This window comes from Danio rerio, chromosome 19 (genome assembly GCF_049306965.1).
Source record: "Danio rerio strain Tuebingen ecotype United States chromosome 19, GRCz12tu, whole genome shotgun sequence".
Lineage (NCBI taxonomy): Eukaryota > Metazoa > Chordata > Actinopteri > Cypriniformes > Danionidae > Danio > Danio rerio.
In genome coordinates this window covers 40,046,815-40,074,400 of record NC_133194.1, presented here as the reverse complement: position 1 = coordinate 40,074,400, position 27,586 = coordinate 40,046,815, and the positions used below count along the sequence as shown (strand labels likewise).

At 39.5% G+C, this 27,586-nt stretch overlaps 1 protein-coding gene across 11 annotated transcripts in view; it reads right to left on the bottom strand.

Moving 5' to 3' along the window:
* The window catches only part of dlgap3 (discs, large (Drosophila) homolog-associated protein 3), a 332,997-nt gene that overhangs the window by 14,657 nt on the left and 290,754 nt on the right, over positions 1–27,586 (bottom strand). For 10 of the 11 annotated variants that reach the window (XR_012394581.1, XR_012394582.1, XR_012394583.1 and 7 more), the window contains 3 exons: positions 20,670–21,799; positions 2,437–2,657; positions 2,048–2,150 (listed from right to left, as the gene is read on the bottom strand). Coding sequence is in view for 8 of the 11 variants with exons in the window: in XM_073930873.1 (XP_073786974.1) it covers positions 2,048–2,150; positions 2,437–2,657; positions 20,670–21,728 (1,383 nt within the window). In the remaining 3 variants the exon portion in view is untranslated. Of the gene's footprint in view, positions 1–2,047; positions 2,151–2,436; positions 2,658–20,669; positions 21,800–27,586 lie in introns of those variants that run through there. The other variant, NM_001044714.2, reaches the window with a different exon arrangement.

The following is a 27,586-nucleotide window of genomic DNA, read 5'->3' as shown; positions in this document are numbered from 1 at the left end:
AGCTTTAAACGGCTGCGCTTGTATTTGTAAACATTTGACTAAATTACAAATTCTGTGGATGATCAATATTGTGAACAACTTTCGCAGAATCACTTCCGCATGTCGAGATGTTCATAATATGTGCGTGTGCAGGCGCTCACAGGCTGTTTCAAAGGCACACGCAAAGCTTGAAGGTAAACAAACAACGGCTTATCATAAGCATCTCATCGATGATTATTTACACCGTTGGCATAAAGAAGAACATATAAACGTGATCTGACTAACTTCTAGCAGCTAAATGTGTCTGGAAAAATATTCAAAGGTTTTTATTCTCACAAACCGCGCGGACGTAAATGCGTCTGACTGTTGTGATTGGCTAAAGCAGACGTCTCACGTCAGCACGTTCTAGACGTGCACGCGATTATTACGGTAATCTTCCTTCTGCATTCACACAGCGCAGCATTCCGGCAAATTGCCGGTAATGTTACAACTTCTCTTTCCGGAAAATAGCCAGAACGAATTTACCGGTATTTTCAAAAAGGACCTGTTCACACATACAAGGTCTGTATGTGTGAAAGGGGCTAAAGACTCAAATCCAAATGGCATAGTTCATGTACACTTTGAGTCTCATGAAACGTAAAATTGCTTCTGAGCATATGTGTCCTTTATGTCCACAAGACTGTAGGAAAGGGATCTTCAACCCTGCTCATAGTGACTTGAATTACAGACTTTAGTTACAACCATGCTTCAACACTAAGTTTGATGTAAGACTCTGTAAGTTGGTGTCTCACCAGAAGCAGGACTGGAGACCCATGCTGTTTAAAGTGTCAATGATTATTTTAGCTTTCAGAACTTCTGCCAAGTTCACACTTAAATGAAAGCAAATTTACCTCATGAAAGTACACACTTAAAGCAAAGGTTCTGGATGCCATTTCAACATAGAACAACATAGAACTCCTAAACAACTAACTAGTTATGCTCTACAAACTAGCAATACATCCTATCAGCCACCAGAAGGTTCAAGACGTTATCTGGTTATGCCCTAGTTACCATCTAATTGTGTCCCAATAACCACATAGAACTTCCTAACAGCAACTAATAGCTTTCAGAACTTCACACTTAGATGAAACCAGATTTACCTCACGAAAGTACACACTCAAAGCAAAGGTCCTGGAAGCCATTTCGGGAATAGGCTAAACTTCCTGTAAACTTCCAGGAATGTGTGTTGGAGCTATTTGTAACTAAGCTTTGCGGGGCAGTGGCTTACAAGAAGCATGATTTGACACCCCTGCCTTAGAAATACAACCAAACCATCCTAGCAACTACAAGAAAACTTACTTTGTTATGCCCTAGCAATCATCATTCGGACACTCCTGCCTTGGCAATTCAACCAAACCACTCTAGCAATTACCAGAAAACTCACTTTGTTATGCTCTAGTAACCACTTAAAACCCCATAGCAACTACCCAGTAATTCAGCTAGCAGGACAGCCTAACAGTAAACAGAACATCTAAACCATATACAGTAGTTACGCCAAAGTCTTTTTAAGGCAAGTCATTTGACTTGGTGGCCAAGCCTCTCGGGCAATAAGGTCAGGCATTCTTATTGCATAGGGAAACGTCAAATTCTTTAAAATTGCTTGCCAAGCTTAGAATAAAATATCATATTAGGAATCACCAATAAAATTAACCATAAGTTGTCTCTTTAGTTTCATTTATAAATGTTTACATCACACAAAATCTGCAGAAACTCATGTCTGGTGCTAGCTCCTCCCCCAGAGAATCATTAGCGATTGATGATTGGCTCCTGTACTAGTAGGCGGGGCTTCATTCACCATATTGACCATTACACTTTTCCCATTCAAAACTATATGAGTGAGATATCTTGTGTTTTTGATAGTCTTTAGTTACGCATAACCAATCAGCCAATCAACAGAACACCTCCATTTGAATAACTGACTTAAATGATTATTCTATAAAATAATACATTCAAATAACTTTATTAACTCAATATGAATATTATGTGATCTACTATGATGTGAACTATGTACCGTTTGACTGTGTAATACCTGAGCGCTGGTCAGAGAGCGGGTGTAGCTGCGGGAGCGAGCGTGACCTTTAGGTGTGGTTCGACTGTTTGGGTAGGCATCTGTACACTGTTTACATGAATACCTGAGGAGAAGAGAACACCAGTAAAGCTCCAGCTGATATTTCTCATTTAAACTTCCCATTAAAATAAAACACACACCTTCTTGCTATACTTTTATATTGTAGCAGTACAATTATATATATATATATTATATATATATATATATATATATATATATATATATATATATATATATATATATATATATATATATATATATATATATATATATCAGTACCTTATACCAATAGTTCAACAAACAGTGTTAATCCTAAATGACTACAAATTTAAAATTAATTGACGACTGACTTGGATGTTGTGGAGGAGCGTTGATCCATGCTGACGGAGCGGCGGAAGGCTTCTCTCTGGGCAATGAGGGCTGATTTGGGTGAGGCTTTGGGGCTGGTGTCTGAGTCAACACTGTCATCATCCCCCATGGCCTTAATGTAGCTGCCACTGCGCATACGTCTGCAGGGAATCTCTCCACCGCTGTCGGATGGACCACCACCACACCAGTCATCTGAGGGCACCTGCAAGAGATCCACAGAACATACACCCGGGTTTTACTAAGATGAAGTTGTTCTATAGTAACATAAGCAGCTTTCTTTGGGGTCAGATGAGCTGCCATTCAGAGGTTTATCTTTAAACAGTTAGGCCCAATGCCAATTACATTTTTTACCCCTACAGTGTATATGCAGGGATCCTGAAGATGATTTCAATATCTTATTAAGACTTTTTAAAGACCTTGCCAGATTTTTTTAAGACCTCATCGCCACTTGAAGTTCTAATCAGTAGCAAACTTTTAATTTTATAAACAGTTGTTAATAAACAGTTGTAGTTAAATAAATCTTGCTTGAAAGAATGTTTTCAGTGACAGGCTTCAGCCACTGTTTAAACTCGTCTTTCTCCAATCAGGAGTACGCAAGCTTACATTATCCCATATTGCCATCTGTTTTGCTCTGTGGTTTCTCTACATGTAGAGACCGTCACATCACCTCCCCACTTTTGTAGGAAATTATGTGACATCACCTGGACGGAGAAGCTTGGCCGAATGCACCCCGGCCCGAACCACTCGCATGTATTGAACATGTCGTTGTTAATATTAGGAGAAAAATAAATATATTTATGCTTTTTTGGAGTCAAACACTTTGGACAACACTAAAACAAAATTTATTACCTCATAAAAACACGATCAAGACTTTTTAATACATTTTAAGGGCTTTATTTTCTCATAATTGATTTATCAACTTTTAATACTTTTTAAGACCCCGCAAACACCCTGCCCTACCCCTTTCCCTACCTTCTCCCCTTGGCCCTTGAAACAGAGCATGTAGGGGAATGGCTTTAAATTTTACCTCAAAGAAATGGGACAGCACTTCAACACCTGCACATGTCACCGCAAGCTTGTACTTCATATGAGATTGATGATAGCGACTGCTGTATTTATTTGAGTTTTTTAGTATTTTTTTGGTATTTACCTTTAGTAAATCATGCAATGCAACAATATCATGTTATCATAACGATATAATGCGGCAATAAGATCATAACTGTACTATGTATTTACACCATGGCCATATTCATCTATATGAAAACTACATTATCATTATACCAGACACTGTAAAAGCTCAATCCCAGCCAGTAGACTTTTCTGACAGGGTATTTGAGTGTCATCGAGATGTGAATGTATGTTGTGGGACTATTATACAAAAGTTATTATTATAGATTATAGACAGCAAAATTTAGCTGTTTTTTAATTGTTTTTTTAAAGCATGACAGTAAAACACAAAACTGAGTTATGAATGCATTAAAACGTATGCTTGTTTGCTGTAAACCTTCGTAATAATAACAAAAAATACTAATTTTGTCTCCTGACTTTTGTGTGCAGCCATGCTGCTGTTGTAGATGGTGTATACTGGGAAATTTTTGTACCCTTTGGTTTCGAGTGTGGTCCCAAAAAATCTCAGTTTCAAGGGCTATCTATAACCCTTCCCCTTTGCCCTAAGCCTTCAAGTTAAAGAAAATAGGGACACCCCTACACATGTAAACGTGCAAAACAAGGGGTAGGGGTAAGGGCCAAGGGGTAGAATTGGAATTGGGCCTTACAGTTGTCACAACATGTCTGAACCAACTAGAACTACACTAACACTTACCTCTATTCCGGATATATTGCTTATAGTAGTCAACATCTGAAGTGATTTGATCATCATCTATTGTAAAAGTTGTCCTAAAGCTATTAAACAACACCCATTCTTGTCTTAGGAAAATCTTTGAAAAACTTTCTTGATCCACATCAAATGTTAACTGTATGTTCCACAAAGATCATGTTTTCTTATCTGACTGTTATTATTTACCTGAAGATTAATGCAAAGTGTTTTTAACGGTCTACATTGAATAAAAATTGCTATAAAATTGAGGGTGATTTGACAAGAAGTTAATATTGAGAGGGCGGCACAATGGTGCTGTGAGTAGCGCTGTCGACTCACAGTAAAAAGGTCACTGGTTTGAGCCTCGGCTGGGTGAGTTGGCATTTCTGTGTGGAGTTTGCATGCTCTGCCTGTGTTGGTCCACAGTCCAAAGACATGTGGTATAGATGAATTGGGTAGGCTAAATTGTCCTTAGTGTATGTATGTATGTATGTATGTGTGTGTGTGTGTGTGTGTGTGTGTGTGTGTGTTTGTGTGTGTGTGTGTGACTGTGTTTGTGAATGAGAGAGTATGGATGTTTCCCAGTTATGGGTTGCAGCTGGAAGGGCATCCGCTGTGTGAAATATATGCTGGATAAGTTGGCGGTTCATTCTGCTGTGGCGACCCTAGATTAATAAAGGGACAAAGCCGAAAAGAAAATTAATGAATATTAAGAATTCTATATTTTAGACAGGGCGACACGGTGACGCAGTGAATAGCACTGTCGCCTCACAGCAAGAAGACCGCTGGTTTGAGTCCCATCCCAGTTGGCATGTCTGTGTGGAGTTTGCATGTTCTACCCATGTTCGCGTGAGTTTTGTGCGGGTGCTCTAGTTTCCCTCACAGTCCAAAAACATGTGCTGTAGGTAAATTGGGTAAGCTAAATTGTCCGTAGTGTGTGTGTGTATGTCCTGGTCCTCCAGGTTGGGGGCTGAGCGTAGAGCTAACAACCCACCTTATAAAAACTAGATGTTACCAAACACCAATATGGTGCGGCAAAATATCAACTTTGAAATAAATGGCCCTGGAAGTAAGTAAGTATATTTTAGACAATATCTGAAGAATCTTTGGATTGGTTGAACAGATTGGTTGTGGATATAATAAACTTAATCATTTATTTTGTTCTTAATGATTTTTGAATAGGTCTGCTTGAATGAATGACTCACTCTATTTGACCAAATCAGATTAATGGATTATTCAGTTACTCACATTAAAGGGTTAGCTCATTGCAAAAAAAAAAAAAAAAAAAAAAACTGTCCTCATTTACTCACCCTCATTCCAATTCAAGCCATAGTATCAATAATCAATATATACCTGACATTGGAAACATATTACAAAAAAAAACAAACACTTTCTATAGCTGTGGCTTTCTGGCAACAACATGACCAGAGGGAACCCAGAGTTGAACTGAGAGCAGCAGAGTAAAATGAATTCTGATTGGCTGATGGGGATGAAAGGCACCAGCTGTACATTTAGAGTTGTCATCAGACTCAAGAGCTGCCCCTCGGCTGGGGCATGAACAGAGCACAGATGTGGGATAGCAGGTTATGGAGGGGAGAAGCAAGATTATTTATTTTCATGAACTCTGCTCTCCAGAGCCATGTCCTTTTCTGATAACATCGCTGTGTATCATTGCATTTATCAGACACCGCACTTGCTCTCTGTCACATATTTTGTGCACACAAAATCTAAAATGCTGTATTACAAGCTGCACAACAACTATAAGGTGTCTAGACATTTAATAACAGAACCAATAACTCAAGTCACGGCAAGGAGAGACGAGCACAGATCCGGTATTGTTTGGCAATAGGATGTTTCCTCTTAAAAATGTTTCTGTCCTTGCAGTTTTGCAGTGTATTATTCCTTTGTTTTTCATTTTGTTAGAATACAGTATTATTGTAAGAATATCCCGAAATACCAAATTGTTATTTTATGCAAATACTGCAAAGTCTTCAACCAAACATGTAGACAATATAAAACTGAATTTGTGTGTCAGTAACGGTGTACACCAGGGCCGGAGTGGGACTCTTTTTCAGCCCTGGAGTTTCAAGCCTCAGACCGGCCCACCTCAGTTCACTGACTATATTAAAATAAGGTAATTTCCAATTCAGTTTCTAATTACACTATCACGTCTTTTTTGTTTTTGTTTTTTTTTGAGAAAACAGCTCTTTTAGAACTTCAAATGTTCAACAACCCTTACAGTATTATGTCTTAACAATAAAAATGAAAAAAAAAATTGTTACTCAGACAAGGACCGAACCCAAGTTGGCCGTGTCACAATCTAAACATTCTAACCACTGTACCACAACAGCTGTATGGTACATGGTGACTTATCTAGTTTTATCATCATTAACCTGCATCCTGCTCACGAAGCTACGAGAAAATAGATAAAAAGAGCAGAGCTGCCGTAAAATAATGAATAAGAAGACTGTGGTCAAGTAAATAAATAAATTATTTTTAAAAAGTGTGACTGCTGAGAGCAACAGATTCTGGAACTAGGGACACCGGCCCTCGCGGCCAAAAAACGGACCGGCCCACCGGGAATTCTCCCGGTCCTCCCGATTAGCCAATCAGGGCCTGGTGTACACATATTCATACTGCAGTCTTTGAGTTTCATTTGATTGAATATAACATTACCAAACAATATACAGTATTTCTCTTTTGATAAAATAAGCTTCTGTACATGTGACTTTTCAGCTTTTTTTATTTTTTATAAATTTGCAACAATTAAAAAAAAATCTGTTTCCACATTGTCATTATGGGATATTGTTGGTAGAATTTTGAGGAAATAAACTAATGCAATCCATTTTAGAATAAGGCTGTAACATTAAAAATAAAAATGTGGAAAAAATGAAGTGCTATGAATACTTTCCGGATGCACTGTATCACGCTTAAAACAGAGCCTTTCTGTGAAAGAGAGATATCTCCACCAGAACAAAGCTAGCTGTTTATAGCTCCACATATGTGCCGACTCTTACTTATCGGTGTGAGCACTTACTAGCAGCAGGAACAACAGATTACAGAGATGCAGAACCTTAGATGAGTCCCTTCCAAAACTCGTAGAGACGGGTAAGGAACAAGACCATAAGGACAAACTTACAAGTCAAATCACTGTCTGAAATAATTGACAGGCTTAAGATGAGGTGGTGCAGTCATGTTGTCAGGATGAAAAACCACAAGGTTTCAAAGCAAATGCTAGAGGCAAGAACCCAAGGAAGATGTCCAAGAGGTAGGCCTCGAATTAAATGTACAGACTCACTTAACCCAGCAATCCAAAAGAGAGGAGCAGAGCAAAACTGCACCAGAACAGTGGCTGCAGACAGGAAAAGGTGGCGGAAACTTAGCCTCTACCCCACAAGGTAGAAGAGGCCAGGAATAAGTAAGTAATAACAATGAATGCTGAATGTTTGGATATGGTGTAACAGTTTGCTGTAAATGTTCTTCAGTTCAAACACCAGTGGAATGTAAAATCAACTGGAATGAACTAAGAGCAAACTAGTGCGGCAGTGAAAAAAACAACATAGAGCTTCATAATTTTTACTTCTTCTCACTTCTTTTAAGTGATACCAGATGATAATCTCACCACTAAATGACCAAGGGGAGATGCACTTGCACTCAAGATAAGAAATGCCTTATCTATCAATTGACCAGTCGGTGGGGTATTTAAAGGTCATCCCTTTCAAAGGATGATGTGACTTGATATCTCTATCCATCTCTGTTTCTTTTGGCTTCGCCCCATTCTATCCTCCTTCCAATACACACATGCACTTGTGTACACACCTATACAAACATCATTTCAAATTAGAAGCCTGGCTGGCCTCTTATGGAGAAGCTAATCATTGATTTTTTCCCAAATGCTTGGTTTTAACATCTCTACTGTTGTCTTTATCTTTTCTCAAACTTCCATTTTGTTCAGCTATACTGCAAAAAATGCTTTTCTTACTTAGACTTTTTGTCTTTTTTTAGTCCAAATATCTCACAATTCTTAAATCAAGAGGAATTTTCTAGACAAGCAAAACATATTGTCTTGTTTTCAGCAATAAAATGCCAAAATTAAGTGAGTTTTTACTAAAAACAACCAAAAACAATCTGCCAATGGGGTAAGCAAAATAATCTTATGTCAAAAGGAAAAACAAGATTATTTTGCTTACCCCATTGGCAGATTATTTTGCTTGCTTTAAGGAAAAACTCACTTAATTTTGGCATATTATTGCTGAAAACAAGACTGTAGCTATGTCCCAAATGGCACACTATACACTATGCACTCATGCACTATGTACTTATTCACTTACACACTCAACAGGATAGTATATGTATGTAGTGTCGTCCCAAATGGCACACTTATGTTTTTTACTAAGCGGAAATTCAAACTGTTTCCCTGATGACGTTTGACGGTTGCCAAATCAGTGAAATAAACAACCGAATTATCAAATAATACCTGCCGTGAGTGTTATCGCATTCACCATCGGGAGGCACTATAATCACTCTCGTAGGAGAATTTTGCATTTACCATCCAAAATAAATAAAGTTATCCAACATGTACGTCCGATAGCTCCGCCCCTTCCGCTATGTAGGCAAACCTGTGGACGTTGAGTGCGTGAAGTGTCCATCATTCCACACTTTATTTTACCGGCTGAATGAGTGCATCATTCAGGTAATTAAAGTGCACTTATTATTTTTGGAGTTTTCATTGTGAACGCACTACTTACACTATTTATACTACAAAATGGCGTAGAATAGTGCATAAGTATGCGATTTGGGACACAGCTAGAATGTTTTGCTTGTCTAGAAAATTCCTCTTGATTTAAGAATTGTGAGATATTTGGACTCAAAACTAGACAAAAAAAATCTAATTAAGGAAAGCATTTTTTGCAGTGTATAAGATATTAATGTCACTTTATTAATGTCATACAGCTTTTCGAACAAAATGTTAGTATAATTGGTCACCTCCTGACCATTTTAATGGAATAGTTCACTGAAATGTACATAGAATAAATTGTAGGCAAGTGAGTCATTTATTTTAATAATAATTTGATTTAAAAGGACAGTTCACACCGAAATGGCATTTCAGTATTCATTAACCCTTATGTCGTGTGGGCCAAAAAAACGAAAGAAAATAAAAAAAGCTAAGAACACTGCAAAAAAAGCTTTTTTTAACTAGATTTTTTTTTTGTCTTGTTTCTAGTCCAAATATCTAAAAACTCTTAAATCAAGAAGAATTTTCTAGACAAGCAAAACATATTGTCTTGTTTTAATATATAATATGCCAAAAATAAGTGAGTTTTCCCAGAAAACAAGCTAAATAATCTGCAATGGGGTAAGCAAAATAATCTTATGTAAAAAGGAAAAACAAGATTATTTTGCTTACCCCATTGGCAGATTTTTTTGCTTGTTTTAAGGAAAAACTCACTTAATATTGGCATATTATGTCTGAAAACAAGACAATATATTTCACTTCCCTAGAAAATGCTTTTTGATATAAGAATTCTTAGATATTTGGACTAGAAACAAGACAAAAAATCTAAATAAGAAGCATTTTTTGCAGTGAACGTCCTTGTCTTCTTTTAAGGGTGATCTGTTATTTTATAATCACAGACGCACCCATCCCCTACCCACAAACACCAACTATCCTTCTTGGCAACCAGTGTTATTGTTCTCATCCTCTTGCTTTTCCCCCCTACAGCCCCTGGAATTCGTTCTCATTATATCGACACATCTCACTTCCCCCTGCTCCCCTGCTAATTGCGACAGAGATCAGCTGACTTGTAACAGAGGATTCGTCTGGTTCAGCCCCGTGTCTTCAGATCAGATCGCATCAAAAAACTGCTCTCCCGCGATGAGCCCCCTGACTGAGCTGGAGCCCACAGCTGGGCTTCTTCCTCCCTAGAGGCTGATGGAAGCTGAGTCAGCTGCTCTGCCTTCAGCTATATCACTGTAAGACCTCACGCAGCTTCCTCTGGACCAGTTGCTCTTCATCATGGAACAAAGAATGAGCGCATATGCAGGCTGGGGGTTCATCTGGATGTCAGAAGCTACTGCAGCTTGCTAAGTCAAACTATAGTCAAACAACTCTTGTGCAAAAACTCACTGCCTACTTTATTAGGTACACCTTGCTTGTACCAGGCTGTCATATTTCACCTTCAGAACTGCCTCAGCTCTTTCTGGGGTGTAAATTCAGCAAGGTGCTGGGAACATTTCTTAGAGATATTGTATTTCCATAGGCACTTCTTAGCGCTATGTTGATATGATAGAATCACAGTACCTGCAGATTTGTCTGATACACATCTATAATGTGAATCTACAATTCCATCACATCCCAAAGGTGTTCCACAGGATTGAGATCTGGAGAACATTTGAGTAAAGTGAACTCACTGTCATGTTTAACAAATCAGTTCTGAGCTTTGTGATACTGTGTTATATTCAGCTGGAAACAGCTTAATTTGGGCCATAACAAGCCAGATTCTGCACTTTTGAAACCTGATTCGGCACTTCATTTTACCAATCCCCCTCCTCACACGCACCCCCGCGTCCACCTCCCTCACCTCCCCCTCCTCTGGTAACATGCCAGATAAGTGACCCCTATCTGTTCCGGGACCTCGTAATTTACAAATTAAGCACTGGCTGGGACTAGTCGTCACAAGAGGAGTTAGGCTGGAATACACAGTGTGATTTTGAACTCAAACTGTACAGGAAGACCAATGTAAAGCCAAAGCTCAAGAGTCAGTCCAACAGGTCAGCAACGACTTATTAACTGATTACGCTATACATATGAAATCAACACGTCACACCCTCTTCTTCTTCTTTCTCATGTAATGTTGGTTGGCAAATAAGCATATGGAGCATTTTTGCCACCTAATAGGAAGGAGTGTGAATCTCGGGTGGAAGGGAAGTGGTTGGTTCCTATAAAAAAGGAAGTGTGTGTCTAATTTTCGTGCAGGTACAGTGAGAGCACTAACATTGAGTTGAGTTTACCTCAATCTGTTCCTAGCTCTGATTCAACTGTGCGAATGCCTCATGGGGTCGACCAAAGATTCACCTGCTTCGAATGTTATCACTCGATTGAATCGGCATTATCAGTAGTTATCAGCTGATCAATATGGGTCAGTACGGGCCTTCTGGACTTACTGGTAGGCTCAGAAGGCTGTTATCATCCATCCACATGGTTAATCAGTTGTACTAATACAGAAGACTCCAGATCCAGATCTGTTTTTACATTACTGTGATGGTTGGGGTAGGGGTAGATATTAATAAAACACAATTGATGGGTAATTTAATAGATAATAAAAATAATTCTCGAGGTAAATAGGCTATACTAATAGAGAAGACTCCAGATCCAGATCTGTTTTTACATTACTGTAACGGTTGGGTTTAGGGTTGGGGTAGGGGTAGATGTTAATAAAATATAATTAATGGGAAACTTAATAAATAATATAGATAGTACTCGTTAACTTCCGGCCGCAGTTGATGTGATTGATCTATAGCTGATTAACTATGGATGATAACAGCCTTCTGAGCAGTAGGCCCCCCAGAAGACCCCTAATGGCCCATATCTATCAGCTGATAACCACAGATAACACATCAGAAAATATTCAGACCATCCGACTTCCTATCAAAAGTGGTTAATCACCTCGCCATCCCCACCATACACTGCACGAACACATCAAGAGTCGGAATTCAGCTCAAAATCTGACTAAATTTGCAAAGTGTTTACCGAGTCTGATCCTATTATCTGAATGTTACAGCAGAAATAAAGACTTATCAGACAAGGAAACCTTTTCCCAGTCATCTATAATGCAATTTTGTTGAGCACATGCTAATTTTAGACTCAGAGGACAGACATGGCACCGGTGTGCTCCTCTGCTGCTGTAGCTCATCTGCTTTATATGTTATACTGTATGTTGTATATTCAGAGATGGTTTTCCGTAGACCTCAGTGATCCTGGTAACTGGTTTCAATCTATTCTTCTCTAACCTAGGCCACATTGGGTGACAATTTTCAGACTGTAAACCTTGGAGATGATTGTGTGTGAAAATACCAGCAGATCAACAGCTGTCCATCTGGCACCAACTACACATTAAAGTAAATTAAATCACATTTCTTCCCCATTCTGGTGCTCATTTTGAACTTCAGCAGAACATCTTGATCATGTCGAAAGCCCTAAGTTAGGTTGCTGTCATTAAACTAGTTATAGCTTTTGCATTCGAAAAAGTGGAAATTTAACATGCAATGCTTAATTATTAGTTGGTTTTGTTCAACCCAAAGCTGCACTGTTTTAAAATAGCTGTCATTGTGTAGGAAAGTTAGTAGCATTTCTATTCGTAATTAATTATTCTAAATAATATTGGCTATGACAATGTTCAGACATATTTGTGCTATACTGAGTGGGAGTGTATGAAAGTTGATTGTTTGTCTCGCTGTGACAAATTGGCTAAACAATAGCGGCGACTGACCAAATGTATTTCTATCATGGTGAAGCTGATGTTCTGTGTAATTGGGGCTTGCAAGTGCTAATATTACAGGAAGTTAAATTAGTGTCAGGGCAAAACCTCTATGCACGTTCCTGTCGCCCTGGGCAACAATAACAGAGAATGCACATAACACTTGGTAATGTCCGTCAGAAAGCATTGACTTTTCTTTCTCTCCCACTCAAGAGCCCGGGGACAGAGCTGCTATGAGATGGGCTGCACCTGATGCTTATTGGGCTTTATAGTCTTCTTTGAGCACCAGGTGTTTGAAGTTTGGGCATGATACGACATAACATTGCTGCAACAATAATTATAACTGCAAGGCCACAAGCTACTGGACATAGCTCTTCCCCTACACAGCCAGACAATGACTTTGGCTACAGTGGAAAAAGACCAAAAGAGAACTCAGCATGCATTTTTCTGAATGTGTTTAAATGAAGTCTAACAGACGTCTAACATAGACGACTTGGCTATAATAAGAATAAATTTGGCTGTGCAGTGAAAATCTAACAGACATCTAAGAATGGTGCCAACAAGCATTTCACGCTGTTTACATCCTTGTTTACATCCTCGCTACAACATACCGTTAAAGCTAGAAACTGTGCCTATAGTTGATCAAATTTAACAAATAAAACACTTACAGGTTGTGGCTCACAATCCACAGCTTCATCTGTTGCAGGAGTTTTCACCGAATTCAGCACTGAACTAAGAGAGATTCTGGAAGTTCTCCTTTGTCAAATGCTAGCGCTATATCTTTTTTTTCTTTTTAACTCTAGAACAGTGGTTCTTAAACCGTGGTACGTGTACCACTAGTGGTACGCAGGCTTCCTTCTAGTGGTACGTGGAGGAATGAAATATATCATGTACATGCTACACACATTTCAAAATTTACCAAAAATGATGTAAATAACACGCCATATATGACATATAGGCTTTATTTCTGAGATAATCTGCCACATTTTGTTCTGTGCAGAGTTGTGGCTGCTTTACTGGGCCTACTACGCGACTGTATTTCAATTCTGCTCATTTTGGTAGTTCTTGGAGAGACAATTTATTTCTGAGGTGGTACTTGAAGAAAAAAGTTTGAGAACCACTGCTCTAGAACATAACTAAAATGAAACTGTAAGCACTTCTCTCTTTGTGCTGTGTCCTTTGGAAGCACAAATACAGAAACAGAAGAAGCTCTGTGGAAATAGCACAGCGTTTGGACGCCATTTTAGCTTTCTTTGCAATAACTTTACAGTGCTCTAGCCACACCCCTTCTCTTTGCAGGGTGTGTGCATGAAGTAAATGCATGTAACAAGAAGCCCTTGTGATCTCACTAGCCCGGATGTTGTTTTTTTTGTAGTCCCCAAATTTGTTTACTGTCGGCTTTGCTAAGCTAACTCTGTAAAAGCCACAGTAAATGTCTCCCTTAGCATTGAACTTTGAGCATATTACATTCAGAGATGTTGTTTATGTTCACACAGCTACATTACACATCAATTAAATATTAAAATATGATATCGTAATGGACCACCCCTTTAAAATCTATAAAGAGGAACCTTCAGTTTTTTTTCAAGATCACAGATTTGACCTATTTGACATTATCCTAGTAAAAAAGTATGTTATGTCAAAAACTAATGATTACAGCCTAAACAAAAATATTGCTAAAAAAATTTAAAAAATGTAAACATTATACTTTCTAGATTGCAACTTTATTTAAGCTGTTATTCATGTTTCTGTCCCTTAATTAAATTATAAAAAAAGTATTACCGAAACAATTTATTTTGTGATATCACAAAATAAACGATAAAGCATAATATGAAATGATAGACATTTTTATCCATACAACATATACATTGTCATATTGCCTAACCCTAGTTCTTTCCTGTTACCTTAGAAACATAACCATATGCTGACACTCGGTGGGAAGTGTCTGAGAGTGCATTGGAGAACAATTATCCTCATCTAACCTGTCGTCATGTCAACTAGTTTCCTCCCCCAATTGCATGTGTCCACAAATAAGTATTTGTAGTATCATAAATCTGTTCACAGTGGTTGAGTCTAACAGCCCAACAGTGTATGTGTGAAAGAAGAGAAGGACAGAAAGGAAAACATTAATTGAGTCCAATTACAGTATGTGCTGCTCATTCATCAAAGAAACAGCAAGACTTACAGCACAGCTCAGGACAGAACCTTCAATTGTTGATGTTTGTCATATTTCAATTGGTTTTGAAAACTGTTTTTACAGCAAATAATGCTGAAGACATATTATAAATAATTCTTTAGTAAAACTAAATCTTCAAAAACTACTGTGGTGCAGTCAGATATGTTGTCAGGTCAAACTTACGCATGGTATTAATATGCTTTTTGTCAATCTGACTACAAATGGACTACACTAATTATAGGTCCAAATGGGGTCTAAAATGTTTTGAGCTTGTCCACTTCAGACTAATAAAAGGGGTTGAGAATGCATTTGATCAGATTGCTTTCATAATGTAAACGCTCCTGTGGTCAAATGTGTTTGAAAAGCCGCAAAACACCCTCTACTCTCAGCCAAATTACCAAACACATGATGGTTCTGGATTACATGGATTATGACCGAAATTGTAGCTGCTATCCACATCGTTTTTATGCGCTTGCTTTCCAACATGCTCACAAGCCATGCAACATGGGTCAGTTAGTACTTGTCACACACTTAGTGCTTCTATGAATGTGATTTATGATATCTTGACAATATCTCAAGACAATTGGTCACAAGACAAATTATAACACTTTAATACCAGGTGGAAACTATAATGCATCTTAGTTAACCGCTTGTGATCGGATTGCTGAAAATGTGTAGCTGAATGCAATGCAAAACTGGACCAGATAGTATTACCATGATATTATTATATACACCATAGTACTGAATGTTTAGCATATTGACAAAAAGATCCATAGGCAAGTTTTAGGTGCATAATCAATATGAAAACTTTACTGTTTTAAATAACTCTTTACTTAGAGGGGTGTCTATAAGACTGTAATGAAATCATGGCACATCATATGTTATGAATATGAATGAGATTTTATGCAGTCATTTTGTCCTTTTTTTGCCCTGAATCTTTTGGGTTTGTTAAGAATTGTCAAACTTAGTTTTTCAACACATTATGGAGAAATGTTTCAATCGGTTCAATATTGCTTTCTTGCAGGATCAATAAAACAATATCAGCTGGGTTTTCTGTATCACTTTTTATTTATTTAGGAGTTTTTAACTGAGATAGCCCCACAACGATAAGTGCTCTCTCCCCTCTCCTCTCTGAAAGTGAGTTTACACACACACCATGGTTATGCATAGCCACGCCTCCTGTCAATCACTCAGTGTGACACTCGTCATCACCGCACCACAATTGTACCTTGCTTTTGTTTGTTACCAGCTTTAAATCCTTATTAAAGTAAGCTTGTTGAATGTTCTGAAGAAAATGTTGGTTGCTATACTACACACACAACATAATTCAGGCACTCTTCCTTTAGTTCATTTAAGATTTGCCCCAAATTTACATTGACAGTTCTATACAATTTCACAAGATAATATGCATAGTTTTGATTGATTAATTCAGGTTTATTTATCTGAAAGTGGAGTCTGACAACATAATATATTCTTGGGCATATTCAATAAATTTGCCTATTTTTTTTAACCGTGCAACTCTGCCGAGCTGTAGCTAAAAAGCTAGGTCTACTGTTATTTTATGCTGGGTAGGCTACTTAATTTTTCTCATTCAAATATTTTGCAGAAAATGTGTATTCTAATATATATACCTATATATATATATATCTAATACCTAAATGTACAGGCTTTTAAGGGTAAAACTGGGGCGTAGTCGAAGGAAGAGGGTGGAGACCAACTATTTAGACCCTTTTCACATTTCTCGTTTCTCAGTAGTGGAAGGAGCCATAGTTGGGTAAACAGAGCGCAATGAATCGGAGAGCACAACAAATAATATTTTTACAATTCTATTTGATGAAATAACAAATAAAAAAATTCCACGATGGCATTATTAAGACTTTCAGAAAAAGGAAAAAATTAGTGTGAGCCTGATGTAGGGCAGCCAGAGAAGAGAATATCATCAAATTTACTCTCAGCCCCTTAGATGCTGCATTACAAACTACACCTCATCTCATCTTATTTTCGTTCCCTTTTCCGGGAAGCAGTCTAGGAGTGAACCCAAGACTTTCCTCTTTCCAGACACTTCCTCCAGCTTCCCAGGCCGGCCGAGAGATATAGTTCCTCTAGGGTGTCCTGGGTCTTCCCTGAGGCTTCCTTCCAGTGGGACATGCCTGGAACACTTCCCCTAGGTAGGCGTCCAGGCATGCAAAATAGATGCCCGAGCCACCTCTGCTGACTTCTCCCAATGTGGAGGAGCATTGCCTCTACTTCAAGCTCCTCCCAGGTGACAGACCTCCTCACCTTATCTATAATGGTGCACCTTGCCACCCTGCGAAGGAAACTCATTTTAGTCTCTTATATCCGAGATCTTGTCCTTTCGATCATGACCTAAAGCTCATGACCATAGGTAACACTAGGAACGTAGATTGACTAATTTTTCTTAGGATCTAAGATTTGCCTTTCGGCTCAGCTCCTTCTACACCACATCAAACCGATACATCAGCCACATTACTGAACATTGTCACTGAACCAATCCGCCTGTCAATCTTAAGTTCCATCCTTCCATCAATCGTGAACAAAACCCCAAGATACATGAACTCCTCCACCTGGGGTAAGGACTTTCCCTCAACCTGGAGATGGCAAACCACCTTTTTCCAAGTGGTGCTCGCTGCAGAGCCATTTGAGGAGAGGTGAGCTCCAGAGAGGGGGAGCTTAAGCTTGAGCTCCACCTTTTTTGCACTTCTTCTACGAGTGATGTCACTGGGGGTAGGGTTAGGGCTGGGGTTGGTGTACGCATTAAAACAGCTTACAGGAGGAGGAGCGACAGCTCATGCTCCCCCTCTCTGAAGCTCACCTCTCCTCAAATGGCTCTGCAGCGAGCACCCTCTCCCTTTTTCCAGTGAATCACCTTGGCCTTGGACTTGGAGGTGCTGATTCCATTCCTGGCCGCGTCACACTTGGCAGCAAACCGCCCCAGTGCCTGCTGAAGGTCCATGTTTGATGAAGCAAACAGAACAACATTGTCTTTTTCTAAATCAGTCATCGTCTAAATTAAAAGTCTAAATATTAATAACTTTCAAGGATTTAAGATTATGATGAACATTAAACGCGTCATACCAGTCTAGTGAAAAGGGTCCATTTGTGCTAAGCCCTGGATCTTTACAAAGTCGGACTCCATCCCTGGTTAATAGGTGTCATTCAATTAGTTATGACATTTCAAATAAAAAAGTGACATCGTTTGAGAGGTCTCTGTTATGACAACTATAATGGTCTCATGACAATAATGTTTATGACAGATTTATGACAAGTTATGTTGTCTTGCTAATGTCAAGTTGTCAAGACAAATACGTCTCAAATAATGTCAAATTTGCATTTAAAATGAAACTTGATAGAAGTTGTCAAACACATGCATAAAATCTAATTCACATATTCATCAAAATGTCATTTATCTTATTCATATCTCATTCATTAGAAGAGTATTATTGTAAAGGATCAATTGAGTAAATTATAAGTCGCTTTGGACATGTTGGAGTGTTACTACTTGCTGTAAATGTTATATACTCTTTTTAAAAACAATAATTTATGTTGCAGTTGCTTATTAATAGCTGCCCAACGATACAGGCAACCACAGATGACACTATTAAAAGTTGAAATATAATGCTACGAAGAATCCTTTATTCAATGCCACTTGAAATCACAAAGCAGGATGTCAGTGATATGTGTGTAATTGAGCAGATGAGTGGGAGAAATGGAGCACACGGCTCGCTGCTGATATCAATAGCAGCGTTTGTGAGTGTTCGCAGTGTGTTTTGTGAGGGCCAAGGGTTAATGTGTTGTTTTCCTGTATCCTCCGATGCTGTTTTTCACCCTTTCACACTGAGCTGACAGAGGCTGGAAATAGCATCAGCCTCCATTCTTCACAGCTAGCAGCTGATAACAAACATAATCATCAAGTTATTATTTTTTTTTTCTTTCACTCACAGAAATTGTCATTTAGTGCAGATCCCCATATCTGCCGGCAGATTAATTCTTTTGACAATGAAATGAATCTGCAAGTCAATAAGGACAGCAGACTGATTGTATTTGAGAACAGAGACTCCACATAAATATTGAAATCGCAGTGGGAGCCAATTTGGGGTCACTGCTTCTGGCTGGAAAATGGGCTCACATATTGTACATTTTGTTTCACATATGTGCTGAACTCATACAACAGTCAGAATTTAATTGACAATGTTGTTACATTCTTTTTTAGTTTATGATTTGTAAAAAGCAGACAACATTATAACGTGAATGTATACATGACTCGTATGGTCAGACATTATCTGCAGACATTCTTTTTCTCTTTTCTGCTCAGAAGTTTGTGGATTTTTGCTTATTGATTTTGACAGTAGAGTAACTATAACTTTTATTAAAGGTTTGCCCTGCAAATCCAATTAGAATCACTTGTTTGGTAAATAAGTCTCTCATATAAAATATTTCTAAATAGACTTAGGGTGCTTTCACACCTAGACTTATGTTTCAGAACCTGGCACGTTTCCCCAGTTAGTGCAGTTCGTTTGGCATATGTAAATCCAGTAATCGTGCTCGGATCCACGCCAAAACAATCGGTCTGAGATCGCCCGAATGAGGTGGTATCGGCTCAATTGTATGGCTATATGAAGAGAGAATCATGAGTAGGGCGCATTCTACCAGTAAAAGTGCATTTCATATCAAATATGAAAGTGAAAGCATGTTAACTGATAACGAGAGCTGTCTATCTGTTAGGAAAATTTACTAAACCGCAGACTTGGTTTATGTTATTTTTTTTCTATTATGTAAAACCTATAATGCATAAGCCAACTGCTCTGTATGAGAAAATTTTACCTCTCTGATTTATATCTGGTGACGATATCTGCGAGTGTCACAATTAAAAATGAAAGTGCAGCTTTTCGCTTATAATGTCTTGTTGCTCATCGTCATTATTTAAAATAAGGACGCATGACAGCTGAGCGAAACTGCAAAATAATCCCAGAAACTCTAACAAATGTAAGGAGAGTGACTTGTTTTAGCTCTTTTATTCCGTTTAGAAACTTGAAAGCGAACCGCACCAGGAACAAAAATAAACATTGTAACAATTTAAATCCCTGTTTCGGAACAAAAGAATTGATCCACATCTGGGAAAACACCCTTACTTTACAATGAAAATCTACAATGCAAACCGTACATACATCTTATAAACATTTAGAATTCTGTTGGTTCAGATTTTGTGTGGGCCCAATTATGGGCAAAAAAAAAGATAGAGAGAAAGACAGCATTAGGTATTAAGATGTTGAATGGTCCAATAAATAAGCAGAATAATGTATATAAATGGATGCTTTAGATCACAGGTCTCAAACTTGATTCCTGGAGGGCCGCATCCTCACCCCAAATCAAACACAGCTGATCTAACTAATCAAGGTGTTAAAGACTACTAGAGACTTTTAAGCAGGTGTGAGTTGGAGGTGGTTGGAGATAAACTATGCAGAGCTGTGGCCGTCCAGGAGTTTGAGACCATTGCTTTAGATCAGGGGTCACCAACCCTGTTCCTGGAGATCTACCTTCCTGCAGAATTCAGTCCCAACCCTGATCAAACACACCTGAACCAATTAATAGTACCTAAAGCACACTTGATAATTACAAACAGGTGTGTTTGGTCAGGGTTGCAACTGAAATATGCAGGAAGGTAGCTCTCCAGGAATAGGGTTGGTGACCCCTGCTTTAGATGGATAATTTAGAGAAAGTACTTGCCTGCAGATGGTGTAGTGAACGTTCCTTCATTTTGGGATCCAAGGGAACTAATGCCTTCTCATATCCTCCTCCACCTCCTCCTGGACCTCCGCCTCCTCCACGTGAAGATGGATAGACCTCTCTAGCCTGACTGACCGTCATGGATGACCACGTGCTCCTCTTCAGAGAGTGTCCGCTGTCCCCTGTCATGGCTATATTGGTGCAAGCCAAGCACTCTCCAGGAGGTGGACCTTTAGATTTCCTTAAGGTAAGTTCCTGAATGGCAGCATCCAGGGTCTCGTGTCCGGTGGGATAACCTCGAACACCCCTGCCTGCACCCACCAGAAAGCTGCTGTCGCTGTCCAGGTTGTCATCAGAGCTCCACCAGCCGGCTGTTTTACTGCGGTGACGGGAACTTCGAGACTCATGGCGGGAGTCTCCACTCTTGCTCCGTTCTCGGCTTTTGTTACGGCGAGCTGACCGAGACTGGTGTGTTCCTGAATAATGATGTCCGCCGCTTTCCTCACCACCGCTGCGGTGCCCCCTTTCCCTTTCCCGGTACTCTCCTCCACGAGTCCCATTGAATTCACGTTTAGAGGGTGCTTCTAGAGAATGAGACTTGGCGAAAAGACGCTGGACAGAGTTTACCAAATGCCGTATGCGACTTGGACTCTCGCTCCGCTGCTCCCCACTGGCTGTGCGTTGGTACTGCAAGGTGTGAAAGCCATCAGGGTGAAAGGGCAACTGTTTCTCAAATTGATCCAGAAGGTTGGGTGGGATACGATGCATCTTTCCTCCATGACCATGGCCGTGCCCTGCCGAGGATAGACACTCTTCACATGTGGAGTCAAAGTGCTGCGGCTGACTGGGGTGTGAGCGAGGGAAGGTGCCTCCACCAGATGGGACCATGGCCAGTGGTTCAGGGGGCCCACCGGGTGGGTAGTAGTGGTGGTCATTGTGTCCCTGGTAATGGTCAGGGTGGTGCATGTAGTCCCTTGCAGTGTCACAATCCTCTGGCATGCAGTAGCAAGGCCCAGAGGAATGCTGTGACAAACTGCGACTCACTTGGTAGCCCTTCATGGACGGGGCATGGTGGGCCGCCCGGGCCGAGAGGGGGCGCTGTGGGCGCGACAGGGTTGCGCCGGAGTCAACTATAGAGAGAGAAAAACAGAAACAAAACATTTTGATTAAAATGGGTGATCAAAATGAGCTTTAAAGCCTCATTCACACTATTACCAACTCGCAGCAGTACAGCGACAAGCAATTTCAATGGGGGGTGATACGCGAGTGACAGTGACTGTTGGCGACCAGGTGGGCGTGTCGAGGGACTTTCTTCAGGATAGCCAATAGGAGAACCAGTAGAGCTCTCGTGATCCTCTCTCGGCTCGCTCAGAGGCCAGTTGTATTCGTGCTGTATATACCTACACAGACCTGTGTTTGCAGCAGGTCGCCACCCAGAGCGACAGACAGCCACAAAGTAACTGCTACTCTGAATGAGGCATAAATGAGTCAAATAAAACAAAACTTCATTAAAATAAACACTTTTTGAGAACAAACCATCAATAAATAGTTAAAGTTTCCTTGAAACCCAAAAAGGTTTTTCTTTACGTGTTAGGCAATCCACAACCTAGTGTACTACAAAACGCACATTTAAAAGATATAAACATTGAAATCAAATGTTTGACACATTTGATATGTCATGACCCCTTCAAGACGCTATTGCTGCATAATAAAATTGGTCAATTATTTATGCCAAAAAGTGTTCAAACCAAGGGTTTGTCTAAAAACTTGCAGATATAAGAAAATAATAAACAGTAGCCAAGCCGAGTTGATCTGATTTCCTCGCCCGAAGGGGGAAAACACATTGCACACATGCATACACTGTCAATTACAAAGAACAATGAGATTCAATATTCATTCATTCATTTTCTTGTCGGCTTAGTCCCTTTATTAATCCGGGGTCGCCACAGGGGAATGAACCGCCAAATTATCCAGCAACTTTTTACGCAGAGCATGCCCTTTCAGCCGCAACCCATCTCTGGGAAACATCCACACACACAATCACACACACATTCACTAGGGACAATTTAGCCCACAATTTATTTTTTCTACCCAATTCACCTGTACCGCATGTCTTTGGACTGTGGGGGAAACTGGAGCACCTGGAGGAAACCCACGCGAAGGCAGGGAGAACATGCAAACTCCACACAGAAACGCCAACTGAGCCGAGGTTTGAACCAGCGACCCAGCGAGCTTCTTGCTGTGAGGTGACAGTACTACCTACTGCGCCACTGCCTCGCCTACAGATTCGATTAATCCATTTAAAATAATCTGTTACACAGTGTCCATTTTTTAGTGAATAGAACTATATAGGGATAAAGACTGTGTATATATTATTTCCTTTGGGGTGAATGAAGTCTGTTTTTACATTTATGTCATGTGAATCATTGCAGAACACATGTATATTCTGCTTCAGCTCAGAGAGACACAGAGCACATTATATGCTATGTATTTTAAAGTGAAGAAATGGCGAGCCACACTGTTAGAGATTACTATTATAGATGATGACTGCCTTAAGTCTGATGAACTGTAGCTCAACAGCTCTGAAAAGCACAGTTGTGATATTAACAGAACGCTACAGGCTGTTTTTTTTTAAAAAGGGAAAGAGTTACTCTCTGTCCCGCCCTGTCTTCCAGTTTCAACTGAGATTATGTCAAACATTGAATAAAAATGGACTTGGTTGTGCAAATTATATGACTTTCCTTTTCAGCGATGTGCTGTTTTGTATTCTAATAGCAACTACAGCTAGGCAGCTGACGATGCAGTTTGAGCACTGCTGTAGCTGTGTTCCCATTGACCCTGAACACACACACAAGTAAGATGGGAAAATGACTTGCTATTTTCATTTGATTAACTCTAGGTTCTTTGTTGGAGTGAGTCATTGTTTCACTATCTCTCAAAATCTGTTCAATTGGCAAAGGAGGACTTCTCTGCTAATTCAACCTTTAATCTAGTTCGTGTTCATAACTGATGAATCTGCTCATTGTTTTACAATACAATCTGTGCCCATATTGTGATCTCAATGATAAAATGGGCAACAAGCCTGAAAGGAAATGAGTGCAACAGTAAAAGGCTTGCGCTTGTCAGGTGGCTCGTGTTCACGTGGACCTGGTCTTTGAAGCAGGTGGCGTTTCCAAACACCAGCTATTGCTGACAGATGTTGAGATGATCATTAGATGGAGATTAGCCTGTTACTTTTAATGAGCTAAATTTGCACAGCGAGCTTGATCCTTTGTGTCATGATCTCTGTGCTCAAAATAGCAAAACAGTGCTTACTGTTCTTGTTAAATATCGAATGGCGTACACTGTAGTAAGAGATCATTATTTCTCTCAGTGGAAGTCATGTAAAAAAATCTCTCATCTGAGCAAGTATTTGCCTTTCCCACACAACCTCCTTAAAAATACCCACTGATTTTTGGTCAGCTTATAGGTTCCTTTGAGAAATGATCATCTGTGATTGGTGTATTGTGCTTCTTACATTGTTTCTCCTCAATTATATTGGACGTTAGTGAATATTAGAACAAGCAAAGCTAATTGCTTTCTGTGGGACCTGCTGCACAATCATTAAGCAGATCCCCTAGTTTTTCATGATTTTGCTATCGTTGAATCCAATGAAAAATCAACAAATCCTGCAAAATTCTCAATTTAATCTCAAAATAATCACTAAAAATGTAAATGATCTCATAAAACATTCAATTACAAACAATTTAATCAAATTATATTTTTTTCAGTTTGTAATTAATTGTTTAACAATTAATTGTTTAACTTACAAGACGTTGCATACGCAGCATATGTAATGTATTTGATTGTCTTTTGAAAAAATGACGTCTCACCTGTGCCCTCACAATCCTAACATTACATAGAAGCGGAGGGAAATTGTTTTGCAGCCTGTGTAGTACGCAGATGTGGATGAAGAGGGAGTGATTTACATGTGAAGTCAATGCAAAGATGTGATTAGACCTCCTGTGGTGCAAATCATGTGAATAACACAACGTAAATTGACTGTTTTGTGTGTTAGACTCACTTCAGACTGCAAAAGAAAGTGGGAGCAAACATCTAACAAACAGAGCAATGGAACAGACAGAAACGCAAGCAGTTTACAATTATGGAGATTGGTTAAAGGATTACGGCCGTTGGGTATGACCGAATTAAACAACGTTATTTGTGATTTACATGTATGGCTGGTAGCATTTTATGATGTGCGTCAAATTGATAAATGATTTCATTTAACTCTTTCCCTGCTGTTGTCAAGTTTTGTGGCAATCCATGTTTAGGTGTATTACAGTAGGGGAAGCTCTAGTGCATGTCCTGAGTAAAGTAGCCTACATGATGTCAGATGCTGCGTGGAGTGAAATCTGAGAAAGAGAAAGTAAGATCGTGGGTAAAATAGGGGTTTACAACCTTCAATAATCCCTACCGTGTCAGATCTGTTTTAGATTTTGTCTTGGACGTCGACACAATTCTAACATTTTTGGCTCTATACACCAACACAATGGATTTGAAATGAAACAAACAACATGTGCTTTAACTGCAAAGTGCCAGCTTTAATTTGACAGTATTTACATCCAAAACAGGTGAGCAGTGTAGGAATTACCAGTGGCGGTTCTAGGGGGGGGCCAGGGGTGGCCGGTGCCCCCGTGTCAACAAGCTTGGCCCCCCCTCTGGCCCCCCTAAATTTGGACGCGTATTTTTGTGTCAAAACGCCACGAAGAAGCGAGATCAGCCATCGGTGAGCAGTCGTATGGTGCGCACTCGCTCTCTCTGCTTTTGCGCGCTTTCCCTCACTCTCTCTTTCAGTGTGTGTGACGGTGCTGCACACTTCAGTTCCCCGCGTTCGTCAGAAGTTAACCCCCAAATTGACACAGGTAATAGAAATACTCAACTTCAGTCATGTTCATGTTGTGAAACACTATCAAAATGTCCACTGTTGATTATATTAGACTTCTGTTTTCAATAGCGATTTCAAAACTTTTAATAGAGGAAATGCTCGGCTATGCAGAGGTATTAATAATCAGAGATTGAGTGTACATAGTTTTACCTTCGGAAATGCAGTCTTAAACTTACAAACGGTCGGCAAGTACCGGATAACAGATGAAACACATTGATCCAGTTTAGTTTTCAGTCATGCTCATGTAAAGGTAATATTCAACTCGTTTAGTTTTGCCTTCATTCGTTTTTGATTTCAGTCGTGACATAAAGCACGAGTCTTCAACACTTGATTTATTACAACACGTTTTTAAACATAATAGTTGTTTAAAATAGTGGGTAGCACAATCGCCTCACAGCAAGAAGGTCTCTGGTTCAAGCCCTGGCTGGGTTGGCATTTCTGTGTGGAGTTTGCATGTTCTCCCTGTGATGGCGTGGGTTTCTTTGGGGTGCTCCGGTTTCCCCCACAGTCCAAAAACATGTGGTATAGGTGAATTGGTTAAGCTAAATTGTCCGTGGTGTATGAGTATATGGGTGTTTCCCAGTGATGGGTTGCAGCTGGAAGGGCATCCGCTGCGTAAAAAATATGCTGGATAAGTTAGTGATTCATTCCGCTGTGGTGGACCCAGATTAATAAAGGGACTAAGCCGAAAAGAAAATTAATGAATAAATGTTTATAAAGACTGCAGAGTGATGCATAAAAAATGACTTCGAATAATTGTTTAAATAGTTTGTGATGTATGTTAAAGTGTGCCCCCTAAAAGTACAAGTGGCCCCTGCCCGGCTCCCCCAGTCACTCTGGTTAAGAACCGCCACTGGGAAGTACAACAGTTTGCATATGTGCCTCCCACTTGTTAAGGGTCCAAAAGTAATTGGACAATTGGATAGACTATCTCTGTCTGTCTGTCTGTCAAATAAAAAGTATTGGGCCAAAAACAGAACCCTACAGAACACCAATTTCATACATATGTTCAGTGATTTGACAAGCTATTGAGTCATAAACTAATGAAAACTAAACTAAAATGACAAATAGCAATTAAAGTGAACAATAAAAGTGATTAAATACTAAATAGATGGTTTGAACACTTGTGTTATTACTGTTACTATACTGTGTGTGTGTGACTGAGACTGAGAAACAAAGGTTCGCGATGTACATCAAGTTGCATAGCACTGTCACATCTCCCAGCATGAATAACACAGAGTCTGGTGTTTCCCGTAATTTAGTAGAGGCTTCTGTCAATCAATGCCACTCAACAGCACTTCAGGTGCCAGCTGGCCTCCGTTTGCCTCTCATGGCATCATCTCCTCCCTGAACCCGAGATGAAAATGGAGATCAAAACAAAAGAGGGCATGAAATCCATCCCATCACTTCCATTCTCCCTCTCGTCACTGACTTAGTCTCTCTCTCTCTCTCCATTTCTCCATCGTTCTGACCTACTTCTTTCACTCCAGTTTTATGAGGCTGCTGCCTGTCTGTCTGTTTCATTGCCAGCTGCTTGAAAGCCAGTGTAAGTCTCTTTATTTGTCTCTCTGTCTATATTAACGTGTCTCTTCCCTATTTTGACTCATTATGGTACAGCCTTTGCACTATATAACAAGAAATGGCCAGCCATGGAGCCATCACAAAAAAAAAAAAAAAAAAAAAAAAAACACTTAAAAACAGACAAACGCATCACTTTTTTTGACATTTATATTGACTACAGTATTTGTTTTGCTAGAGAAATTTCTTTGTTAATTTTTGGCTGGGGTTGTGTAAATTACTTTAAGCTGCCATAACACCATAACATTGGTTAACATTAAGACTCGTTCGGTAGCATAACATGGAGAAAAATAATGGATATTTCTTCTCCAACACATCAATTCTTCCTTGACTGGACTTAAATATTTAAGAGTATATATAAATATAGGATTGGGTATTGTTTGGGGTTATTTCAATACCGGTGCTAAATCAA